This window comes from Hippopotamus amphibius, chromosome 13 (genome assembly GCF_030028045.1).
Source record: "Hippopotamus amphibius kiboko isolate mHipAmp2 chromosome 13, mHipAmp2.hap2, whole genome shotgun sequence".
NCBI lineage: Eukaryota > Metazoa > Chordata > Mammalia > Artiodactyla > Hippopotamidae > Hippopotamus > Hippopotamus amphibius.
Window position 1 is genome coordinate 2,473,637 of NC_080198.1, and position 21,749 is coordinate 2,495,385.

The window sequence follows — 21,749 nt, forward strand, 5'->3', positions numbered from 1 at the left end:
TCTGACAAACTCTTCAACAGCTCTTGTATTGCAGGACCTCACTACTTGTCAGAGGCACTGAACAGGGAAGGCTTTGCGGACAGGAAAGGTCCCTATCTGTCCACAGACAGAGGAAGGCTGCTCCTGCAGCCCCAGCCCAGCCCTGCTAACACCCCCAGGGTAAGGGGCCAGCCCCTAGGCTGCCCTGCAGACGGCCAGCAGGCCCACGTTCTTCTAGGAGACCCAGTCTCTGACCCCTCCCAACCCCGGCCGACCCTCCAGATGCGTGTCTGGCTGTCAGAACCCCCCACCCCACGCCCACCCCCACCCCACGGAGGCTCCGGGGAAGACCGTGGAGCTCCTGGGGAGGGGGTCTGAGCCCAGCCCGCCAGGCAGCCCAGCGTGCAGCAGCTCCGGGCGGCCTTGGCACAGGGCGCGCTGCGTCCTCTAACAGCTGAGTCTCGGACGCAGGAATCCCTGCCCCACACGCGTCCATCTTCCAACCTCAGCACAATTTATCCCACGAATCTCTAGCATTCCCGTCACCCAAGTTCTTTTCAGACACCAACTCCCTCCGCCAGCTGGTCCTCCTCACAGTTTGGTTACTGGGCCAGGTGTGTCTAGGACGCCAGCACCGGGCACTGGGGACGGGGGGGAGAGGCCTGTGTCCACCCCCCGAACACTGCCCACGGCCTCACAGACACCCCCCTCCATGCCTCTCTCCTCCCTCGCCTGCCCCACGGGTGGGGGCATCTGCAGGTCATCACTGCAGCTCCACGCGGGCAGGACCTGGGCAGCCCCCTGACCACTGCAGCGCCTCCAGCAGTGCCTGCAACTCAGGGTAGGGGGTCTGTAGAATGGGCTCAAGAGAAAGGAAACTGCCACTCAAAGCAAGGGAGGCAGACGTCGGGAAACAAAAAGATGGAAGAAGAGAAGGAAGGTTACATTTTTAAGGAAGAAAGACTGAGAGAAAACTTGAAGAACTAATTTGGGGTAACTGCCCTCTGACCTATAATTCTCTGAGCCTCTGCGGGATGCTGTGCAGGACAGGGGCTTGCCGAAATCACATCCCCTGTAAAGACGTCATTCCCATGACTTTCCTGTCTAGCAGCCTGTTAAAAATGACAGTGATGTGAATTATATCTCAATTAAAAGGAAGAAAAACAACCCATCAAAAAAAAAAAAACGGACAGCGCGCGTCCACCCGGAGGTCTTGTCTCGTGGACTCTGCTGGCTCCTCCCCGTCTGTCCTCCCTGAGCATCTGTCTGGAATCTGCTCCAGCCCCGCGGCACCCAGTACCATCAATCACCCAGGTGTGTTTATTTTTGGAGGCGTTTTTCCATCTCATTACCCCACAGATGCAAGGGAGACAGCTTAACTAATTCCTGTCCGGGGTATCTTTCATGCGCTCCCTTCTCTGACTTCTACCACAGGTTAGACCAAACCGGGAAGTCCTCTGGGTGTCTCAGGATGCAGTGTCCCTCTGAGCCATTGCACCAAAGGGTAAGTAAGCCCTGACCTCTTCTTTACTAAACCCCCCAACCTCCCCGGTGGGGGCACGGCTCTCCGCCCTTATCCGCCCCCGCAGAGGGGCCACCCCCCCCCCCCCCCCGCCCTGGGAGAAGGGAAAGCCATTCTTGTGCTCTTCCAGGGCCCAGGGCCACGCGCTCCTGCAGGAGTGATTAAGGCCAAGGACCTGACAGCTTTGTGACTGTCGGGCATTCTGTGCCCCGGTTTCCTCATCTATAAAACAGGGTATTGATGAAACCCACCTCACAGAGTTGTTGGGTCATAAGGTGAAAAGCACAACACCTAGAAAATGCTCGTGACGGTCAGAGGTTTCCAAAGTGTCTCCACCAGGTCACAGTGTGCTTCTCGACAGTGCTCAGGTGGAGACGGTATTTCCAAGAAGCCCCTGTGGGTGCCCTCTGGCCTTTCAACTTGTCCCCACTGTGTTCCCCCTGAGGATGCAGGGGCAGGGCCCCGAGAACTCCACCACTGAGCCATCTCCCCTTTAAAAGTCTCAGAAAGCCGTACCGGAGTCAGTCCCTTTGCTCATAGAATCTGCTTCCCTGAGGTCTGGGGTGCATGCCGGGCTCTGGCCAGGACTCCCAGCCCAGCTTCGTACACACCCCGCCTGTGTGTCGACATGTGCAGAAGAGCCGGATGCTGTGTGCCCAGCACACAGGGACGTGCGGGATGCCCAGGCCGCTGCCCTTCAGCAGGGCACCGCGTGTGGGAGAGACCCAGGTCCCGGGGCAGGAGAGCCCTGTCCTCGGCTCTGAGGCCTCCCCAGGGCCACAGCACCCTGCCGCACAGTAATGACTGACCAGACCCACTGCCCCCAGGTTTTCAGACCCAACTACGGAACAGGCCCAAGCTGCCTGAAGCATCTACACGCTTCTTAACCGACGCCCTGCATCCCAGACAGGAGGCCTGCAACCTGGGGGAGGCACCTGGCCGGACATGCGTCCAGGCCCTCAGACAGACAGGCCTCACGTGTGACACTCTTGTGCCGAAGGCCCTGGACGCCCTGCGCTCTGACGTGAAACATGTGAAAACTGAGCAGAATGACACTGACGGTAATAGCTCTCCAGAGGCCTGGCGCTGCACTAAGAACACACCATCCACGACGCTTCACACGCACACAGCACTTCAGAATTTCCAGAACAAACCCACGTCCGCGCATTCATTCTGCCCTCAGCACAGGCAGAAAGGCCTCGAGGGCTCCGATACAGAAACTGGGCCCCACGCGGGGCAGTGCCTTGTCAAGGCTGCCCGGCAGTCAGCCACAGACCAGGGGCAAAACCCAGTCCACTGTGAAGCTCATGGCTCCGGACATTCTTCAACCCCAAAGGATTGAAAGCAGGGTTTTGAAGAGATAGGTGTACACCTGTGTTCACGCGGCACTATTTACAACAGCCAGAGGTAGAAGCAACCCAAGTGTCCATCAACCGGTAAGTGTCCAAAGTGTGGTCTATGCAGACAATGGAACATTCCTCAGCCTTGAAAAGGAAGGGCGTTGTGACACCTGCTACAACGCGGATGCAGCTGGAGGACATTACGCTCAGTGAAATAAGCCAGACACAAAAGGACAAATACTATATGATTCCACGTACACGAGGTCCTGAGACGTGTCAGATTCACAGGAACAGAAAGTACAAGGGTGGTTGTCAGGGGCCGGGGGAAGGAGATGGGAGTTAGTGTTTAATGGGGACAGAGTTTCAGTTTAGGAAGATCGGAAAGTTCTGGAGATGGAGAGCGGTTTTGGTTGCACAACAATGTGAATATAAGTGACATCACTGAAATTAGCCCTTAAATAGTTAAATGGTAAATTTTATGCCATGCCTGTTTTACCATCCATGCCACGAGTACCGAGCTGAGCCAGTGACCCACCTGTCATCTTCCCTTGCCTGATCTTCTGCACCCTGTAGCGGATGGAGGTCCCCACCATGAGGTAGACGTCATAAGCTGGGTTCAGAAGGATGTTCTCCAAAATCAGCAACCTGACCTCCGCGGGGTGGACGTTCTTAGCGTGAGGAAGAGAGAAAAGGCGAGGTGAGCCCAGAGTAGGGGTCGGTGTGACCAGCTGAAAGAATCTTTAGAACGTTCCACTCTGTTCTCATGGGCACAGGGAGGTTAGGGTGAGAACACAAGGCCACACCTTCGGATGCCCCCAAACCCCAGGGGAGCCCTGTGGTGCAGCAGGCAGCCATTCAGAGCTCATTGCCAAAACATACCGAGCACATCACTTTACAGTACGTAGGCTGCAGCTACATTTCAAACAGTAAGATGTAAACAGAAAGAAACGTGAGGAGCTGGGGTGATGCCAGGGGTAGGCAGGCTGCCGGGGCCCGGGGGCTCCACCCACAAGAGCCCCAAAGGCTCGTGCTAGGGGCTGGGGCCGGGGGCTGTGCTCCCGAGTCCCTCGGGACTGTCGGCACTGGAGAGGCTGCTGCTGGCAGGACAGCACCCCGGGGGCACGGCACACACAGCAGACGACACAGGCCCAGCCCTTCTGGGAAGGAGGCCTGTGTGCCTGCCCAGGGGGGCCCACAGTGGGCTCTCAGGGAGCGGGGGTGGCGAGGGCATCGTCACAGCCCCGCTCCTCACTCGAGCGCGCCTGTTTCTTACTGAAAGGAGGGTATACCCTCCCCTGGCGCCCTGACTTTGGCAGCTGCTGCCAGAGGACACGTCTCCATGCCCGGCCCTGGTGCCCAGTCATGGGATCGCGGGTCCCCCAGGACCGGAACCAACGGAGAAGGAGCTCCTATCAGCTACCACCCCCGGGGCACAGCGAGGGGCGGCAGACCCAGGACACTGATCCTTCTGGAAAGAGGCCTACTGACTCATCATCACAGCTGCAGCTGAGGGGCGGCTTCTAATCAACACACACCTAAGGGCTGACTGTGACCCCTTCCTGAGGCCTCGGGGGTCGGCAGGGGCACGACCTTCGCGCCCTCCCTGTGCCCTGCTCCAGCCCACCAGCATCCCTCGGAGAGGGGCGCGTACACATGTCTAGGACCCCAGCTTTTACACCTGCTGCCCCGGGGATGCCCCTGGGTCACCTGGCTCTGGGGGCCGGGGGGCTTGGGTTCCTGGGCCCCACGGGACCGTGACAATCGGAGACAGCGCTTGGCAGGCTACCGCCCCGGCACTGCACACACAGCTGACTTAACCCCCACCCCCGCAAGCCATTATGTGGACGAGGCCTACCTGCTAGAAGGAGGCTTTGGCCTTGAGGGCATGCTTCAGCTCTGTCACCCGCAGGGGCTACAGAGGGGCTTTCAGGGAACGCAGGTTGGGGACGCTCTCTGGGCACCCCCTCCGCCTTGCTACAGCTCACGGCCTCTCCCAGAAAGGAGCCTGCACCCTTGTCTGGAGCCCGGATTCTTGTGACTGCCACCCGGGGACACCTCCAGATCCCCTGGCTCTGGGGGCCAGAGGGGCTTCTGCTCGCAGTCCCACAGAATATACACGTGTATCCTTTAAACGCTGTTGTCTGAGGGTCTGGCTTCTAACCAGCCTGGATCTAGGTGCCGACCAGATCCTCCCCTTCGGGACAGAGGAAGACACACAACATACGGTCTCACTTACACGTGGACTCTAAAAACACAACGCCCGAGCTCACAGACGCAGAGAACAGATTAGCGGCTGTCAGAAGCCGGGGGTGGGCTGGACGGGTGAAGAGGGTCAAAGGGCACCAACTTCCAGTTAGAAAATAAATACGCCGCGGGGTGTCCTGCATTGCACGGGGACTTCGATGAACAATACTGCACTGCATACTTGAAAGTTGCTAAGAGCAAAGATCTTAAAAGCTGCCATCACAAGGAAAACACGTTGCGTAACTGCATACAGTGACGAACGGTAACTAGACTTACTGTGATCATTTCGCAATATACACACATACCGAATCGTGACGTCCTACACCTGAAACCAGTATAATGTTGTATGTCAACCCGACCTCAACAGAAAAAACCCAAAAAGTTAAATAGTATCTTTGATACGTTAAAAAGGGAAAAACCAACACACAGAGCCAGGCTACCTCGGGCCGAGCTCTGAGGTGGGTGACTTCCAGCAGGGCGGGCAGGACAAGACCGCCTGTGCAGCTCCGCGGGGGCCCGACCTCAGACCAGCCCTGCGCTCAGAACACGAGGGGCCAGAACACAAGGGGACAAACCCCCCAAGTACTCGCGGCCATCCCAGGCGCGCCGCGGGACTGCCCCGCACGTGGCTGTCCCACGTCTCCAAAACCCTCCGGGATTCCCAAACCACAGCCAAACCGCTGCAGAGAGTGCATTCTCATCTGTCCCTTTAGAAATCCATCAGCAGATATACCACAAACCTCCTGCCTGGGCTCCAGGAACCAGGCACACAAAAGGAGGACCTCAGGTCTGCAGCTCAAGAGGAGGCCCGGGCAGGGCAGACCTGTGCCCACAAGAACCAGGGGGGCACCGGGCCTTGGCTAAACCCACTCCTTGCTGTCCTTTCTGGCCCCCCCACCCCAAAATGGGGCACTGACGGAGAAGCAGGTGCTCGTGAGGCCGGATGACGTGGGGTGGGTGGGGTGGGCAGCCGGAGCCCTCCGCACACGGGACCAGCAGAGAACCAGTGTCTGGGCTCACGGTGGGAAGCAGGGTGAGCCCCACATGCTCAGATGTGTCCCTACAGCAGGACCAGGGAGCTCACCGAAAACAGTTAATGCCAACCTCACTGCTCCCAGATCTCCCCGGAAACCGAGAACGGACAAAGCACCTCGTGGCTGCAGAGATGGCGGCCCTGGTGCCCCAGCCCCCTGTTCCTAAGCCATGGCTCATACCAGACACCGCTCTCATAGGGCATCTCCTCGCTGCTACTGATCTGTGAGGGGACCGGTCGTCCAGATCCCGCCCTGAAGCCCAGGTGCCCGCCCGCGCCCACCTTATACACGGCCTCCTGGATGCGAGCCTTGAGCTTGGAGCTCCCGGTCTTCATCCCGGACACCAGGATGGTGTCCCCCTGCTTGGCCGCCTTCTCCATCTCTGAGATGTAGGAGGGAGGGATGTATGTGGACTCCAAGAACGTCAGGATGCTGGAAAAGGAACGTGTGGTCAGACCGGACGCATGGAACCCAGGAACCTGACACACTTACTCTCGGGAGCTCCTCTGCGTGGTGCCAGATGCCATACGAGTCAGTACTGCCTAGAAACCTGTCCCTGAAATGTCCCACATCAGAACAGCCAACGTCCCTGTGAAACATGCAGATTCTCGGCCCCTGGCCCAGCCTCTGGTCTGCACGCAGCCTGGAAATCTGCGTTTTATCAAAATCCGAATGAGATCACGATAAGACGCAGGTGCAAATTTGAGGACTGCCCGCCTAGCTGAAATGTGGTGGTCTCACAGATGTAAAAGGTGAGGCTCATGGAAGCTGAGAGCAGATCCAGGACCACAGACCCAGTCAGGGCCCCCCAGGGCTTCCTGCTAGTCCCAGCCCCTCTCCTTGGCCAGCTCCTGCACCTGGGAAGTGGTTCAATGACCACCCCCTCAAGTGTCGGGAATAGGGGATCACATCGCACCCTACCCTCCCTGGGATTAGGCTGTGGGGAGAAGGGAGGGAGAATTCCGGATGGGGTGGGACCCCCAGAACGTGGGCGGGTAAGTGGGGTTGGCCTGAGTCTCTCCCTGGCAGCCTACGATTTACAAATAAGCCCCCCATTCTGCCCGAATGAGAGCAGTCAGTCATACACGCTTTCATTCTCCCCAAGATCTGCTGGACGCTGTACTACATGGTGATTTCCTTCTCCAGTTTTACGAGGTATCACACTCTGAATTGAACGAAAATCCAGGACACTCTGGTTCCAACAGCCCTTAGCACCTTGGATCTCGGTCAGCATTCGGCTCACATACCAGGTGCCTGGGAGCTCGAGGGGCTGTCAGGGCAGGAAACGGGCCTGGTGGCGCGGGGTGGGGGTAGGGGAGGACAGGCAACCAGCATCCCCTGAACATCCAGTGTGTGCCAGGGGCTCTCACCCCCGTCACCGTGCTCGCCCACCCTGCCACCCTCAGAGCCGGGCACAGGGACATCTCCATCTGCTGGAGGAGGAAGCTGGTGCTTAGGTGGTTACAGTCCTTGAAAACAGCCACAGGAAGGACGTGACAAGGCCAGGACTGGACTCCAGTTCTCTCTGATCTCAAGCCCGCATTCCCGACTTGCTGAGACACCAGAAATTCCAGAGCTCATCCAGGAGACAGGCCGACCGCCCAGCCCCCAGAAGAGCTTGGATCCTGGAGGGCAACCTGCCTTCCACGGTGTCAGGGCGTGAGGGTGTCCACTGTGGACATGGCCATGAGCTGAGCCTAGATGTTTCCTGGAGCCCCGAGCTGGACTTGTGAAGGTGTAAATAAAAGGCCAGACTTGTAACTTCCCACAAAATACATGTCAATTGCAAGGGGGTAAGAAAGTGACTTTGGAGCAGGGCACCTGGCAGACACCACCCTACCCAAGTGGTGACAGTGAACAGTCAGTGATGGACCAACAAAATCTTGATACGATGCCACGGGAACATGGAATCTCGCCTCTGTGACGTTCCTGCCAAGATGCAGAGCTGTGGGTCTCATTAGGAACAATGTCAGATAAACCCACAGCCTTCACGAGCGCCACATCCCGAAAGCCAGAGAAGGACCAAGAAACTGTTCCAGGCTGACGGAGATGAGGAGAGACAGGACAATGTGCGGCCGACGACCCCAGGCTGTGTGTTTTGCTACAAAGGATACAACTGGGATAAACTGGCCCAACTCGAAGGAGGTCTGATGACTGCAGGCATCAGGGTTAACTCCCTAACTGAGAGGACTGTCTCGTCAATTCACAGGAAAACGCCCTCAGAGGTAGTAAATGGACGTTAAAATAATTGGGGGTAACGGGCACCAGGGTGGCAGCCTGCTCTCAGATGGTTCGGGGAATCCGCTTTCTGTACGGCACTTGCAACTTTTTTGGAGGCTGAAAATTGCTTCAAATTAAAAAAAATTAAGTCCTCCTCCCCCAAATGGGGCTATACTCTTAAAATGCTTTATTTAATACAGCACGAGGCAATGCAGCACGGCAGGGGACATGAGCCCCGAGCCGGGTCTGCACCAGCACTGGCCGCCAGAGCCTCCTGTGATGGGAGTGGCCGGCGTCGGCTCTGTCCACCGTGTGCTAACACCGGCCACACAGCTAAGGAGCACTTGACATGTGGACAGTGCGTCAAGGATCTGAACTCTCTGTTTTACCCATTTTAAATTTAAACAGCCAAGGGACCTCCCTGGTGGCGCAGTGGTGAAGCATCCGCCTGCCCAATGCAGGGGACACGGGTTCAGTCCCTGGCCCAGGAAGATCCCACTAAAAATAAATACACCGCTAAATAAAAAGGTATATAAAAAAAAAAATTGAAACAGCCAGGAAGGGGTTAATGGTACCACATTGCACCGTGGGGAGTTCAAGTTCTAGCTCCACCCCTTACCAGCCTAAGGCAAGCGGACAGTGGCGTGTAAGCTGCTGGGAGGACTGGCTGAGTCAAGACGGGCGACAAGTCCATCTCACGAGGAGTCTGCCTGCAGCCCCCGGGCTGGGGAAGGCAGCCTGCTGCACCTGGAGGGCTGTCACTGCTGGAAGGTCGTCCCAACTGGAACGGCCGCCCAGTTAATTCACCCCCACGTGGGAGGGCTGTGCCCTAGAGCCACACCCCCCCTTCACCTGCAGCCTCTGACAGCTCCTGCTACCTGGGACGAGCTTTCTCTCCTGCAGCTGGACAGCCCAGCCTCCTCCACAACGTCCCACAGGACACACCCCGGGGGGCTGCACAACCGCGTGAGCAGACGGGGCTGACGGGGTGATGAGATAGTGACGGACCCCCCCCCCCAAGGCAGGCGCCTCTTACCGCAGCGCGTTGTGCGCATCTGAGTACCCGTCGGCCTCCGTGTCCTTCACGATCGTCCAGTCGAAGACCAGCCCCGCCAGGGTGCTGAACGTGTTTCCTGTAGGAGCAGGAGGGAGAGGGATGCACCCGTCAACAACCAGGGCCAGGGGGAGGAGGAGATGCACTCAACACTGCCTGCAGCCTCCAGCCTCCAGCCTCCAGCCTCCAGCCTCCAGCCTCCGTTCGGGAGGTGAAATCGAGGCTTAAAGGATCAGAGCCCCGTGACCGTGAGGGCTGAGCTGGCCATGAGCCCAGGCCTCTCCGGGGCACACTGTCCTTCCCGCTGCACCTCCTGCCCGTGCACACCCATCACCCGTCACGTGGCCAGTGCTTTACGGTACAGACGCGGCTCCTGAGGCTGTCACTACCCACCTCGCCACCTGCCTGTGCTGGGAAAGGAACCGCGGGATGAGAACCCTGGCTGTCTGGTTTCGCGTGCCCCTCCTCGTCTCTTTCCTGACACTGAGACCCCGGGTCCCAGGTGGAGGAGGTGGGCCCTCGCACAGCGGGCCTCAGCTCTGAAGCCCGGGCTGCCGTCCGCGTACCTCGGAAGAGACATCAGACGCGGAGCCCAGCAGGAGCCTGACAACAGCTCCTGAAGGAGCAGGACTCAGGGTGGGTGTGAAACCCTCCATGAACACCTTCTCAGGGTGGCTGCGACGCCTGGGTCCACACGGATACCCGGGAACAGGGCAGGAGATGAAAAGTGGGGGCTCAAAGGCCTGACCAGCCCGCCGGACCTACAGTTAGCTCTTCGCCCAGGTGATGCTGAGTTTACATTTTTTAATTGGTTCCCATCATTTCAAATTAAGAAACAACGTATATATCCAATGCCCAAGGTCAGAAGCCGTGTGACGAGTGGCCTCTCCAGCACATATGCCACACGCCCCGCCACACCCTGTCACCCACACCCACTCCACCTCCGTCACCTATATGCCCTGCGTGGCAAGCCCCCAAAACGGAGCATCTGGGGCCTAGAAAAGCTGTTTCTACAGTGCAAAGAGCAAGGCATTTAGAGTCAGACAGGCCCGGGAGCCTGCCCCACCCCGCCCCTGAGGTCTCAGGTTTGCTGAGGAGGAGGAGAGAAAGTGCCCCCAGTGAGTGACCTGGAGGGCACCAGCCAGCCCAGGGGCATGTTCACCACAGCCTTCTGAGGACAAGGAGACTGAGGCTGGGGGAGAGGGGCCTCCCTGGGGGTCTTAACCTGGAAAACAGCAACAGGAAGTCCTGTCCTCATACGTTTCAGTGGTTACACTTGGAGCTGTTTTTTCAGCAGCAGAATCCCTACGTGCCTGCCACGTTCAGATGTGAAGGGAGGGATGAGTGCGGGGTCATTCCTGGAGCAGAAAGCATCCTTGGGCTTCCAGAAGTTTCAGCCACGTGGGCAGGTGCACAGGTAGGACCAGCTGCCTCGCAAATGAAAGCTTGGGGCCCCTCATTCCAAAGGCAGGGTAAATGCCAGAAGGGGGCAAGTCAGACTTGGAACAGTTGAAGGAGACAGAGGAAGCCCTAGACACGGGGCCGGCTGAGGCGTGCTCACTTGGGGGGCAGGGATACTCCAGGGTGAGTGCAGACCCTTTGAGGCACCCAGAGGCCCTGCCCTGCAATTTGGGGGCACACAGGGGCCCACCAGCCACCGGACTGACACACAGCATCGCAGCTGAGCAGGCTCTGGGGAAACTGCGTCAGGCATCTCCCCTTCCCACCGTGCTGACCCCCACGCGAAGCCTCTAGGCTGCGCACGGATGTGCTAGGAAGCCGGATGAGGGTGGGTGAGGGGCTCACTCCGGCCAAAATGCAGCCTCTGGACCGGACGTGGCCTGAGACAGGCGTGCCCTTCAGCACGCTCCACCCCGACATACCCTGGCGCACACAGGCGCACCCCACCTCCACTGGGGATGGAAGGTGGCCGCGGTCACGGGGCAGCGATGGGAGGGAGAGGCCAGGCAGGACCCAGGACACCAGGGGACAGAGCACAGGTGGCCGAGAACCCGGCCCACGCAGGGAGGTGGCCGGGAAGCAGGCTCTCGAATCACCGAGGCCTCAAGCCCTATCGGACCCCCCTCACAAAACCCAGTACAAAAATAAACTTATAAAAATTGCAAGACGGCAGCAGCGGAGCGTTAAACCAAGCCTGGGGACCTTGGGGGCAAGAGGCCCTGTGTGACGCTGGCCCTGACGTGCGGGTGACACAATACAGCCACAGGAGACGGCACGCCACCGGACTGTGACGCCCCGGCACAGACGGTGAGCAAGGGTGCCTCCAGGACCCACACGTTCAGCAGGAATGTGCAGGCTTGGGGGGGGGGGGTGCCACAAGAAGCTTCTGCCTGAAGTTCTGCCTTGTCCGTCTGAAAAGCAGCTATTAGACCTCCTGTGTGCCAAGTGGAAATCCCAGGCCCGCTCAGGCTCTGGAGGCTGCACCCTGTGCCCTAGTCCAGGAGGGCAGCCGAGAAACATGAAGCAATTCAACCTCGCGTGTGCCGGATGTCCGCGCGGCCCAAAGTCCAGCGTCAAACAAAGACTGACATGACCCCAGTTCTGCCCACGCGCAGAGCTTGACAGCGATGCGGAGTAGAAGGTGCCCCGCACCCCAAGCCTGGGCATGTGAATCCTGAGGGACTTCACGGGGAGGGACAAACGCCACCTTCGGCAGTCAGGGAGCGCCGGCAAGACGGAATATCAGAGAGGACTCCCAGAGGGACCAGCTTCCGAAAGCAGAGATCCGGAAGGCGGGTGGAAGGTGCTCCGAGCAGAACCCAGCTGTCTGGACAGGAGGGAGGTGCATCCGGGGGACTGGAGCCGCCCCGCGCTGCCCAGGCACCAGGTACACGTGGGCTGGGAAAGAACACGGAAAACATTAACTCGAGGCAGGCACGCTGCAGACGGCCTCGGGCCAAAAAGAAGACCCCGGGCCCTGGCACAGAGAAAAGGTGCCCAGGAAAAACGCAGCAGCGGGAGACAGGCAGTGTTGCCTGGTGCATAAGAGTTCCAGCCCCTGCTCTGCTGCCCACGAGCTGTGTGACCCTGGGTGAGCTGCTGAAGCTCTTCGGGCCTCAGCTTCCTTGTCTGTACAATGGGCTAATGTATAATTACCATCTGCCCTCATGGGGTAAATGAGGGCACTTAGCACCAGGCACCTAACAATGTCTGCTGAGCCATAAGCAGGATAAAAACCAAACAGGCACCAACCTTGATAAGGTACATCCCTTATGTGACTGCAGAGCCCTCCAAGGTTATTATGAAGGTCAAGTCCGTCTTTACAAAGGAGACTGACTGGCAGAGAGGACAAAGGCTTAGGACAAAAGAAGAAGGGATTTCTAAGGAACTAGTCCAAGTGCTTCTGGGTGGGGACGCCCTCATAGTGAACAGGGAGGCAGGGAGTAAGCCACCTGGCGCAGCAAAGGTGGCGTCTTGATCTGGGCTCTTCCTGAAACGTCAGCGTGTGCAGCCCTGGTGTGCCGGGGCTGCCTCCGGAAAAGGCCGATTGCGCCACTGAACACTTACGAGTGGGAGGACTGTGAGAGGTAGTCCCTGAGGGCCACGGGGTACCTGTCCCACCCAGGAAGGCCGGGCAGCCACCTTGCTGCTCCTGACATGTCCGCCAGCTGCCCAAGGGAAGAGGACACATGCCCGGAAAAAACCTAAGTGATTTAAAAATGACTGAACTGTAACAAAAAGTACAGACAATAACAAGTGTCGGTGAGGATGTGGAGAAACTGGGCCCCCCAGGCAGCGCTGGCGGGGACGTGAAATGGCGCAGCCGCTGGGGAAACACACTCTGGCTGTTCCTCACAAAGGTGCATGTGGAGTTGCCCCCTGACCTGGCAATTCCACTCCTGGCTGTAGACCCAGGGAAAATGAAAGCCGATGTCCACACAAAGCCTCGAACCCACGTTCACAGCAGCACTACTCACAACAGCCCAAAGGCGGCAGCAACCCAACCGTCCACCAACTGAGGGACGGATAAACAGACGCGGTCCAGCCCCACCCTGGGACAGCACTCGGCCACGAAAAGGAACGAAGCACTGACACAGGCTGCAGCACGGGTGAACCTTAACCCCACGGTGCTCAGGGAAAGATGGCAGACACCAAAGACCACATGCTGTACGACTCATTCATGTGGCAGGTCCAGCGCAGGCAAATCTGCACACACAGAGAGTGGAGGAGCGGCTGCAGAGAGGATGGCACGAGAACTGACCGCTCATGGCTGTAGCGTTTCATTCTGCAGTGATGAAAACGGTCTAAAATTACACAGTGGGGATGGCTACACAACGTTGTGAATATATTAAAAAATAAATAAACACTGAATTGTACACTTCAGACGGGGAAATTTCATGGCATACCAATCTTGATAAAAAGAAATGAAACTTGGGTCGTGGGGAGGGATAGATTGGGAGTTTGAGAACTCTGCTCAATACGCTGTAATAACCTACATGGGGAAAGAATTTGAAAAAGAACAGATGCATGTATATGTATAACAGAACCACTTTGCTGTACACCTGAAACTAACATAATACTGTAGACCAACTAAACTCCAATATAAAATAATTTTTTTAAAAAAAGTTTTTTTTAAAGTGACAAGACAGGAAATAGACCAGAGAGGTTAAGAGCAGGGGTTGGCACACTATGGCCCTTGGGCCAGATCTAGCGCCCCGCCAGTTTTGTGAATAAAGTTTTATTACAACAGCTACTCTCATTCATTATACACTGTCTGTGACTGTTTTAGAGCCACACTGGCACAACTGAGTGGTCGCTGCAGGGACAGTCTGGCCAGCAAAGTCTAAAACAATTCCTATCCAGCCCGTCACAGAAAACAGGCGCTGACCCCTGGCCGAGAGTGAACCCGGGGCTCTGCTGCATACTAAGGCCTAGCGTGTGTGTGTGTGTGTGTACGCGCGTGCACACGCGTGTGTGCACACGTGTCCACTCTCAGTCTCCTCACCTGGACGTGGGATCAGTCAGGATGCGTGAGGCGCTCAGAGCGCACCTGGCTCCTGTGAGCATCGTATGGCACCCCACCCCCCACCCCCCGAGTCAGGCAGGTGAGCTCCCATCAGCTCCCTGCACAAACCGCGCGTCAGAGCCCTTTGCCTCAAGACCAGGTGCCAATCCCACACCTGACACCAGGCCCCTCTACATCCCGCGTCCCTCGGCCTTTCCAATTTCAGTCTCAAGGATGAGACTGCGTCCCCAAAGGTCCGACCCACATCCTTCGAGGCTCAGTCAAGCATCCCACCTTCTAAGAAACTGTCCCAACCCCTGACCCCCACGGCCCGCCTCCAAGCTCCCTGGAGGTGCTCCCCCAACCTGGGGTCCCTTCACACGTGGCACCCAATGTAATTACAAAGAGCACCTGCCGGAATGCACGCGGGGCCTGGTCTGCACGTGGCCCCCCCAGCCTGAGGTGCTGGGGGCAGAGGCCCAGTGCTCCCGCCCCACCCGGGCAGCACCCCAGGACCCGGCAGAACCCAGGAGGCAGAACACGCTCCGTGGCCACCCAGTGTACGGAGGACCCAATGCACGCCAGGAGGGGCTGACCCTTCACACCCGCTCACCAGGTCCTCACGACCAGGCAAAGATCAGTCTCACAGATCAGAGGGCAGTTCGGGGAAAGGTGGGCAGCTCATCTGATGAACAAATACAGAGAGGAAGGAAGCCTCCGACCGATGCTTCAAAACAGTGATTCTGCCCCCCTGGGGCATTTGACGATGGCGGGAGAGATTTCTGGTTGTCACAACTCAGAGGTGCTCCTGGCCTCCAGGGCGTAGAGGCCAGGGATGCTGCTAAACCCCCTCTAATGTACTAGATGGTCCCCCCCGTAAAGAATTACCTACCCGAAATGTCAATCCTGCCTCGACGGAGAAACTCCCGTCCATAAAAACGTTTCTAAAAAGCCAGGGCAAGGGGGCTAGAGTGGTCAGGGGAGATTTCAAAAGCAAGGTGAGACCTGGCTTGGACTTGACGTTTTAGAAGATTCTTCATCTGGAAGACGGCTTTTGCCTGATCTACTTTCTTCAACAAGAACCTTCACCTACAAATTTTCCCTTCGTTCTCTGACCGAGAGGTCAGGCTACAGCCGTGACAGTTTGCCAACTAGCAGAACAGACCTTCTACAAAGAATCCCAGCCCAGGACAGGCCGATGTTCTGTGACAAAGTGAAGGACGGTGCGAGGGGCCAGCAGTGCAGACATGCTGCCTTTCTCACACACGCACACACATGCATGCACCGTCTGCAGCCTGCATAGGAAGCCAACCCCAGCCCTCAGAGCCTCTGCTGTTCCCAGCACTGACCCTGCGAGCCCCTCACGGCTGTCGGCCTCCCTGCACGGTCCCTGTGCACAGGCATGGAGCTGGCCTCTGGGCCCTGCAGAGAAGTGGCCGTGGACTCGCTGCCACCGGGGGCCTGGTGTCCACTTAGAGGTTGTCCTGGCCTCCACTCAGAGGTGGTCCTGGCCTCTTCCACGTCAGCCCCCCGGCCGGAAAAGCCCCCCGCGGGGGAGACCAGGCTGCGCGCGTGCAAGGGGAGGAAGAAACTGAGCCCTCCAGCCGGTGGCCTCACCTTCCGAGTCCAGGGCCTGGATCTTCAGCTCCAGCGGGGAGTCCTCCAGGTAGAGCTCACGGGTGGTGGAGACGATCTGAATGCCGTGGATGAGGTCCACGATGGCGTCGCAGCGCAGGACCTGGCCGGTGGCTGCAGGGGTGCGGACACAGGGTCAGCCGGAGGGCGGCCACCCCGCCTCCAGCGCCTCGTAGGTCGGGCGGTCTTACACTTTGGCAAATATGAGGGAAACCAACAATCCCCTCCCAAAAAAAACAGGGCTGGAAGAACCGAGTCAACGCTGAGGAGCCCAACGAAGCCCGCGAGTCAGCACCGACATCCGGGAAGTAAGGGCTTTGCAGACACTTTCGTTGCCCGTCTTGTACGTTTCCACCGCGTTTAAAGCTGTGTGCAAAACACTCTTCCTAGAATTCCTAGTTTTGTTCAGGGCGTAACCACTGAGCTAGACGACATGGGCTCTAGTATGATGAGTTAGCATGCAAAGGGAGGAGGCTGTTCTGAATGCCTGTCCCTACCCTGAGATTAGGAATTACACCTGGAATGTGTGCATTTGTGTACGTGTGTGTTTGCACTGCTGTTTTTGCATGAGACTATCAACTACGCTGTAATATAAAAACCGAGCGCGTGCACGTCCACACAGATTTTTCACTTGCTCCATCAATAAGACACATAAATAGCATTACCTGGAGACTCCTCTAACGTAAAAAATAACAGCTTATGACACAAAAGCATCCTGACCCTTCTCCAGGCACCACAGAAAACTACTTGTACACCCTTAACTTTGCGAGAAAGGCACTCAGCCCCATTACCAAAACCCTTAAAAATATTCAAAGGCTGTGACCCAGTAAAGCTGGAAATCTAACCCTGGCAGGAAATAACCTGAAAGAACCCAAAAGTGTTCTCTAAATAAAACTACTTATTTTCCCATATAACACTGAAACAAACATCTGAAAGCAACCTGAATGCCTCACAGAAGGGAATGCTTCGTGCAAACCTCTGGTTGAGAATATTACCTGGCCATTAAAAATATTTCTGTAAGAAAATGGGAAATTTTTCAAACCATGTTCGGTGGGGGGAAAGCATGACAGAAACGTCGCTGTTTTCTAAGCATCTTATGACCAAACATGGTAAATTAAATATGGGGAAGTGAAAGATTGCACAACTTTCTTCATTTTGAATCAACCCCCATTAAGGGTTATTTTGGTAACAAATGATAACGGAGACGTGAAAGGCAGCCTCCACGGGAGGGACCAGGGTGCGTGCTGCTTGCTCAGTGGCCCTCTCCCCACCTCGCACGGGGGTCCTCAGACCCAACCAGGGAAGGGAAACGCCGCCGTGGGCTCTGCAGCCCCCCACCCCCGCCCCGCCCCGGCCCAGGGTCTCAGCGGGGTGTTTCCTGCCCCGCCCCCACCCCCGCCAGGGCCACGAGGGGCCCCGACGCCCTTACTGATGTCCTCGGCGAAGATGATGCTCGTCAGGCGGGCGGGCTGCGACAGGCGAGCCTGCACCACCGCCTTCCGGGAGCACTGCTGCTCGTCCAGGCCCAGCGGCTCGATGCTGGCCACCTCCGGCCGCGTTGATGACCTGCAGCGAGGAGCAGAGACGTTACCCTGGAGCCACCCGGAGAGGCAGGGCTGGGACCAGAAGCCAGGCTCGCCGGCGAGCGGGGCCGGGCTCCACCAGCTTCAAACCCAGAGGAGACGGGCAGCCGAGGCCCCTCCAGTAGGAGCAGGACACCCCGAGGGCCTGAACCTCCCCTCCCACCCCCGAGCACATCAGACGGGCGCCTGGACACTGGGAAACACCTCCAACAGTCACCGGACAGGACTACTCCACAGAACTGGAAACACCTACCGGTGGGAACGCGCCTACGCTCCCTGGGGAGGAGGCGAGGCCAGGAACCTGCGGACCTCCAGGCCGGGCCTGGCACACGGCTGCTTCCCAGACAGTCGCCTCCATCCCCAACAGGCCCTACAAACCCGGAGCGCACTGATGGAACCGTGACAACGGGCACACGGCCCAGTGCACCCGGAACAAGGTTACAGGGAAGGTGGGCGGAAGGGCAGGTAAGCACGACACGGACGGATCTGCAAAATCCATGAGGTGACTTTCCACACACGGAGACGTGGGCCGTGGAATAACCGGCTGAAGGGACAGCGTGACGGGAGGCACCCAGGGTCAGTGCACGGTTTCTCATCTGAGACACGGGATAATAATAGTTCTGGGGGGAGTGAGATGGGACGAGCGGAGAGGAGCACAGTGGACACTGCACTGCTGGGTGAGCATGGCCACTAGCATCACTGCAGACGGGTGCTGAGGTCAGGTGATGGGGATGCTGAGGTCGGGGAGATGGGGGTGCTGAGGTCAAGGAGATGGGGGTGCTGAGGTCGGGGAGATGGGGGTGCTGAGGTCAAGGAGATGGGGGTGCTGAGGTCAGGGGATGGGGGTGCTGAGGTCGGGGAGATGGGGGTGCTGAGGTCAGGGGATGGGGGTGCTGAGGTCGGGGAGATGGGGGTGCTGAGGTCAAGGAGATGGGGGTGCTGAGGTCAGGGGATGGGGGTGCTGAGGTCAGGGTGATGGGGGTGCTGAGGTCAAGGAGATGGGGTGCTGAGGTCAGGGGATGGGGTGCTGAGGTCGAGATGGGGGTGCTGAGGTCAAGGAGATGGAGGTGCTGAGGTCAGGGGGATGGGGTGCTGAGGTCGAGATGAGGGTGCTGAGGTCAGGGGATGGGGTGCTGAGGTCAGGGGGATGGGGGTTCTGAGGTCGAGATGGGGGTGCTGAGGTCAGGGGTGGGGGTGCTGAGGTCAGGGGATGGGGATGCTGAGGTCAAGGTGATGGGGGTGCTGAGGTCAAGGAGATGGGGGTGCTGAGGTCAGGGGATGGGGATGCTGAGGTCAAGGTGATGGGGGTGCTGAGGTCAAGGAGATGGGGGTGCTGAGGTCAGGGGATGGGGATGCTGAGGTCAAGGTGATGGGGGTGCTGAGGTCAGGGGATGGGGGTGCTGAGGTCAAGGAGGTGGGGGTGCTGAGGTCAAGGAGATGGGGGTGCTGAGGTCAGGGAGATGGGGGTGCTGAGGTCAGGGAAGCACTGGAGGCCACAGTAAGGAGCTTAGAATCATTCTGCGGGTGACTCCCACTTTTCAGAGCAGAGTGTCAGGGCCTCCCTCAGTGAGCTCCCGGCGGGGAGGCCCCAGGAAAGGGCGTCCGCGTTCCTAGGCCTGCATTCAGCGAGGCGCCCAGCACGGAGCGGGCACTCCTGAGTCACGGCTGCGGGCCCCTCGCTTTGCTTTAACTCCCTAGAGCGTCAATGTCCTGGGTTATTCAGAAGGAAACTTGTAAAAACAGCCTGGTGTTAAAAAGCAATGCTGTGAAACACACCCAAACAGACATCTCCAGGTCGACACAAATATCCCTGGGGCCAGGAAGGCACAGCAGCCTCTCCAAACTCTCCAAGGACGCTTGGATGTCACAGACACCACGCTGGGACACACCAACGCCTCTGCTCTGAGAACAGCCCTCACCCACAGCTGAGGAAAGAAACCTAAGCCGCCAGGGAAATGCACCTGTGGTCCCCGCCCTGAGAGACTTTCTCTGAGAAAAGAGCATTTCAGAGACCAAGGGAGACAAGAAAGGGGACAGGAACGCACGCCCAGACAGGGAGGTGCGGGCAGGTCCCCGGGCACACTTGGCACCACACTGCTCAACAGGAGCGGCTCTGTTGCTCCAAGATGATTTTAAAGGGCGTCAGACCTTCCCACACGTGCACACAGACACACAAAACTGACGTGGAAACAAGAACAAAACAGAGAACGCGCCCAAGATCAGAGCAGACTGAGGATACAAACATGATGGAGGATCCTGGCTTGGATCCAGGAACAGAAAGGGAGCCTCAGGGGGTAAACCGGTGAAACCCAAGCAGCCCCGAGTTTAGTTAAGTCATGCACGAGTGCTAACATTTTCCTTTTCTTGATATTCCTGGTTTTGAAGGATGCGAACTTTAGGGGAAGCTGGGTGAAGGGTACACGGGAACTCTCTGTATTATCTTTGCAACTTTCCTGTAAATCTAAAATTATTCCAAATTAAAAAAAAAATTAAATGACAGGAGGCATGAGGGACGAATAGGCCAAGCTCAGAGGATTTTTAGGGCAGTGAAACCATTTGGTGGGATACTCCAGCGATGATACAACTCGTTACTCATTTGTCTACACTGGTAGAATCAATGCCGACTAGGAATGGTAACATGAAATGTGGACTTTGGGTGATAATAATCTGTCCACCTAGGTTCATCAATTGTAACTAATACTAATGCACCACCTGGTGGGGGGTGTTGATGGTGGGGGATGCTGGGGGAGGAGCTATACAGGAAATTGCTGTAACTTTGGCTCAATTTTTTAATAAACCTAAAACTGCTCTAAAAAATTAAGCATTTTAAAAAAATAATTCAGTTTCCTGTTTCTACCTTTCCGAAACAGTGTGGCATGTCTTGTCCAATGGCCCCTGGGAGCCAGGGATCTGGGCTCCCGTCTGGACTGAAAATCCCAGCACACCACCGCCCGGTGTCCCTCCCTCCCGCCTCCCCCCCCCCCCCCCCCCCCCCCCGCCCCGACCCCTCCACCCCCGCCCCCATCAAACCTCAAGCTCCTCAAGAGTGGAGCAGGGATGACAAGTTCTTTTCTCACTCCTTCGGGGCAGTGAATTAATCTCAGACAGGGTCCCAATAAAGAAATCAATGCCGGTGAGAGCAGACTACCCTAGTTCAAGTCTTCAAATAAGAGAGGCCTGAAGTCCTCCTCCCGCGCCCAGGCCCCCCATGGGAGGCTCCCAGAGCCCTGAGACGCCCACAGCGCTCAGAGCCTGGCTGGGAGCACCCCGCCCTGCATTTGGTGCCTCGGGGCGGCAGGGCTCTGAGCAGTCCAGGTACGGCCCTAAGCCGCCCCGTCCAATAGAAATACACGGCCAATCACATTTAAAATTTCCTCACTGCCTTATTAAAAAGCAACAGGTGAAATTAATTTAATAGGCTTTATCTTTTAAATCAGTTTCAGGTTCACAGCAGAACTGAGTGGAAAGTGTGGCGAGTTCCCATACACCCGCTATCCCCCCACACGCCGCCACCCTGCCATCCACATCCTCACCGATGGCACGTTTGTCACAACTGATGAGGCCACACTGAACCGTCATGGTCACCCAGAGTCCACAGCTCACACGAGGGCTCCCTCTCGGGGCTCCACGTGCCATGGCTGGGACAAATGCATGACTGTGATCACCATTACAGTATCATCAGAGGAGTTTCACTGCCCTGCAAGCCCTCTGTGCTCTACCGAGTCATCCTTTTCTTAAGTCCATATTAAAAAGCTATATGAGGGACTTCCCCGGCGGTCCAGTGGTCAGGACTCCCTGCTTTTCCCTGCAGGAGGCACAGGTTGGATCCCTGGTCAAAGTTAATTTTAATGACACGTTATTTAACCCCAAACGTCATCTTTCTGACAGGTGGCCCCGGCTGCCCTTCGGGTGCTGAAAGTCACGTGGGGTGAGTGGCCCCAGGTCGGGCCTCCGGGTGGAGAGCCGGGCGGGCAGGCAGCCCTGGGGATGACGTCTAATCCCTGTCAGGGGCTGAGTGCTCTCAGCAGCTGTTAAGAAAGTCCCTCCTCTCCACACTTAGGGCAGATACAAGGGCAGTAAGTGCAGCCTGCAGATAAGACAGCAGCCAAAGCCACCGCCCACCCCACCCTCAGGCCTGCGGCAAGGTCCAGCCAGCAGATGGGGGCTCCCAC

At 57.5% G+C, this 21,749-nt stretch overlaps 1 protein-coding gene across 1 annotated transcript in view; it reads right to left on the reverse strand.

Annotated features, from left to right (window-relative positions):
* NUP210 (nucleoporin 210) overlaps positions 1-21,749 on the reverse strand; it is a 113,020-nt gene that overhangs the window by 73,564 nt on the left and 17,707 nt on the right. The window contains exons 2-6 of the mRNA XM_057706863.1: positions 17,424-17,560; positions 15,977-16,108; positions 9,376-9,472; positions 6,401-6,551; positions 3,377-3,509 (exon numbers count right to left, since the gene is read on the reverse strand). Coding sequence (XP_057562846.1) covers positions 3,377-3,509; positions 6,401-6,551; positions 9,376-9,472; positions 15,977-16,108; positions 17,424-17,560 — 650 coding nt within the window. The remainder of the gene's footprint in view (positions 1-3,376; positions 3,510-6,400; positions 6,552-9,375; positions 9,473-15,976; positions 16,109-17,423; positions 17,561-21,749) is intronic.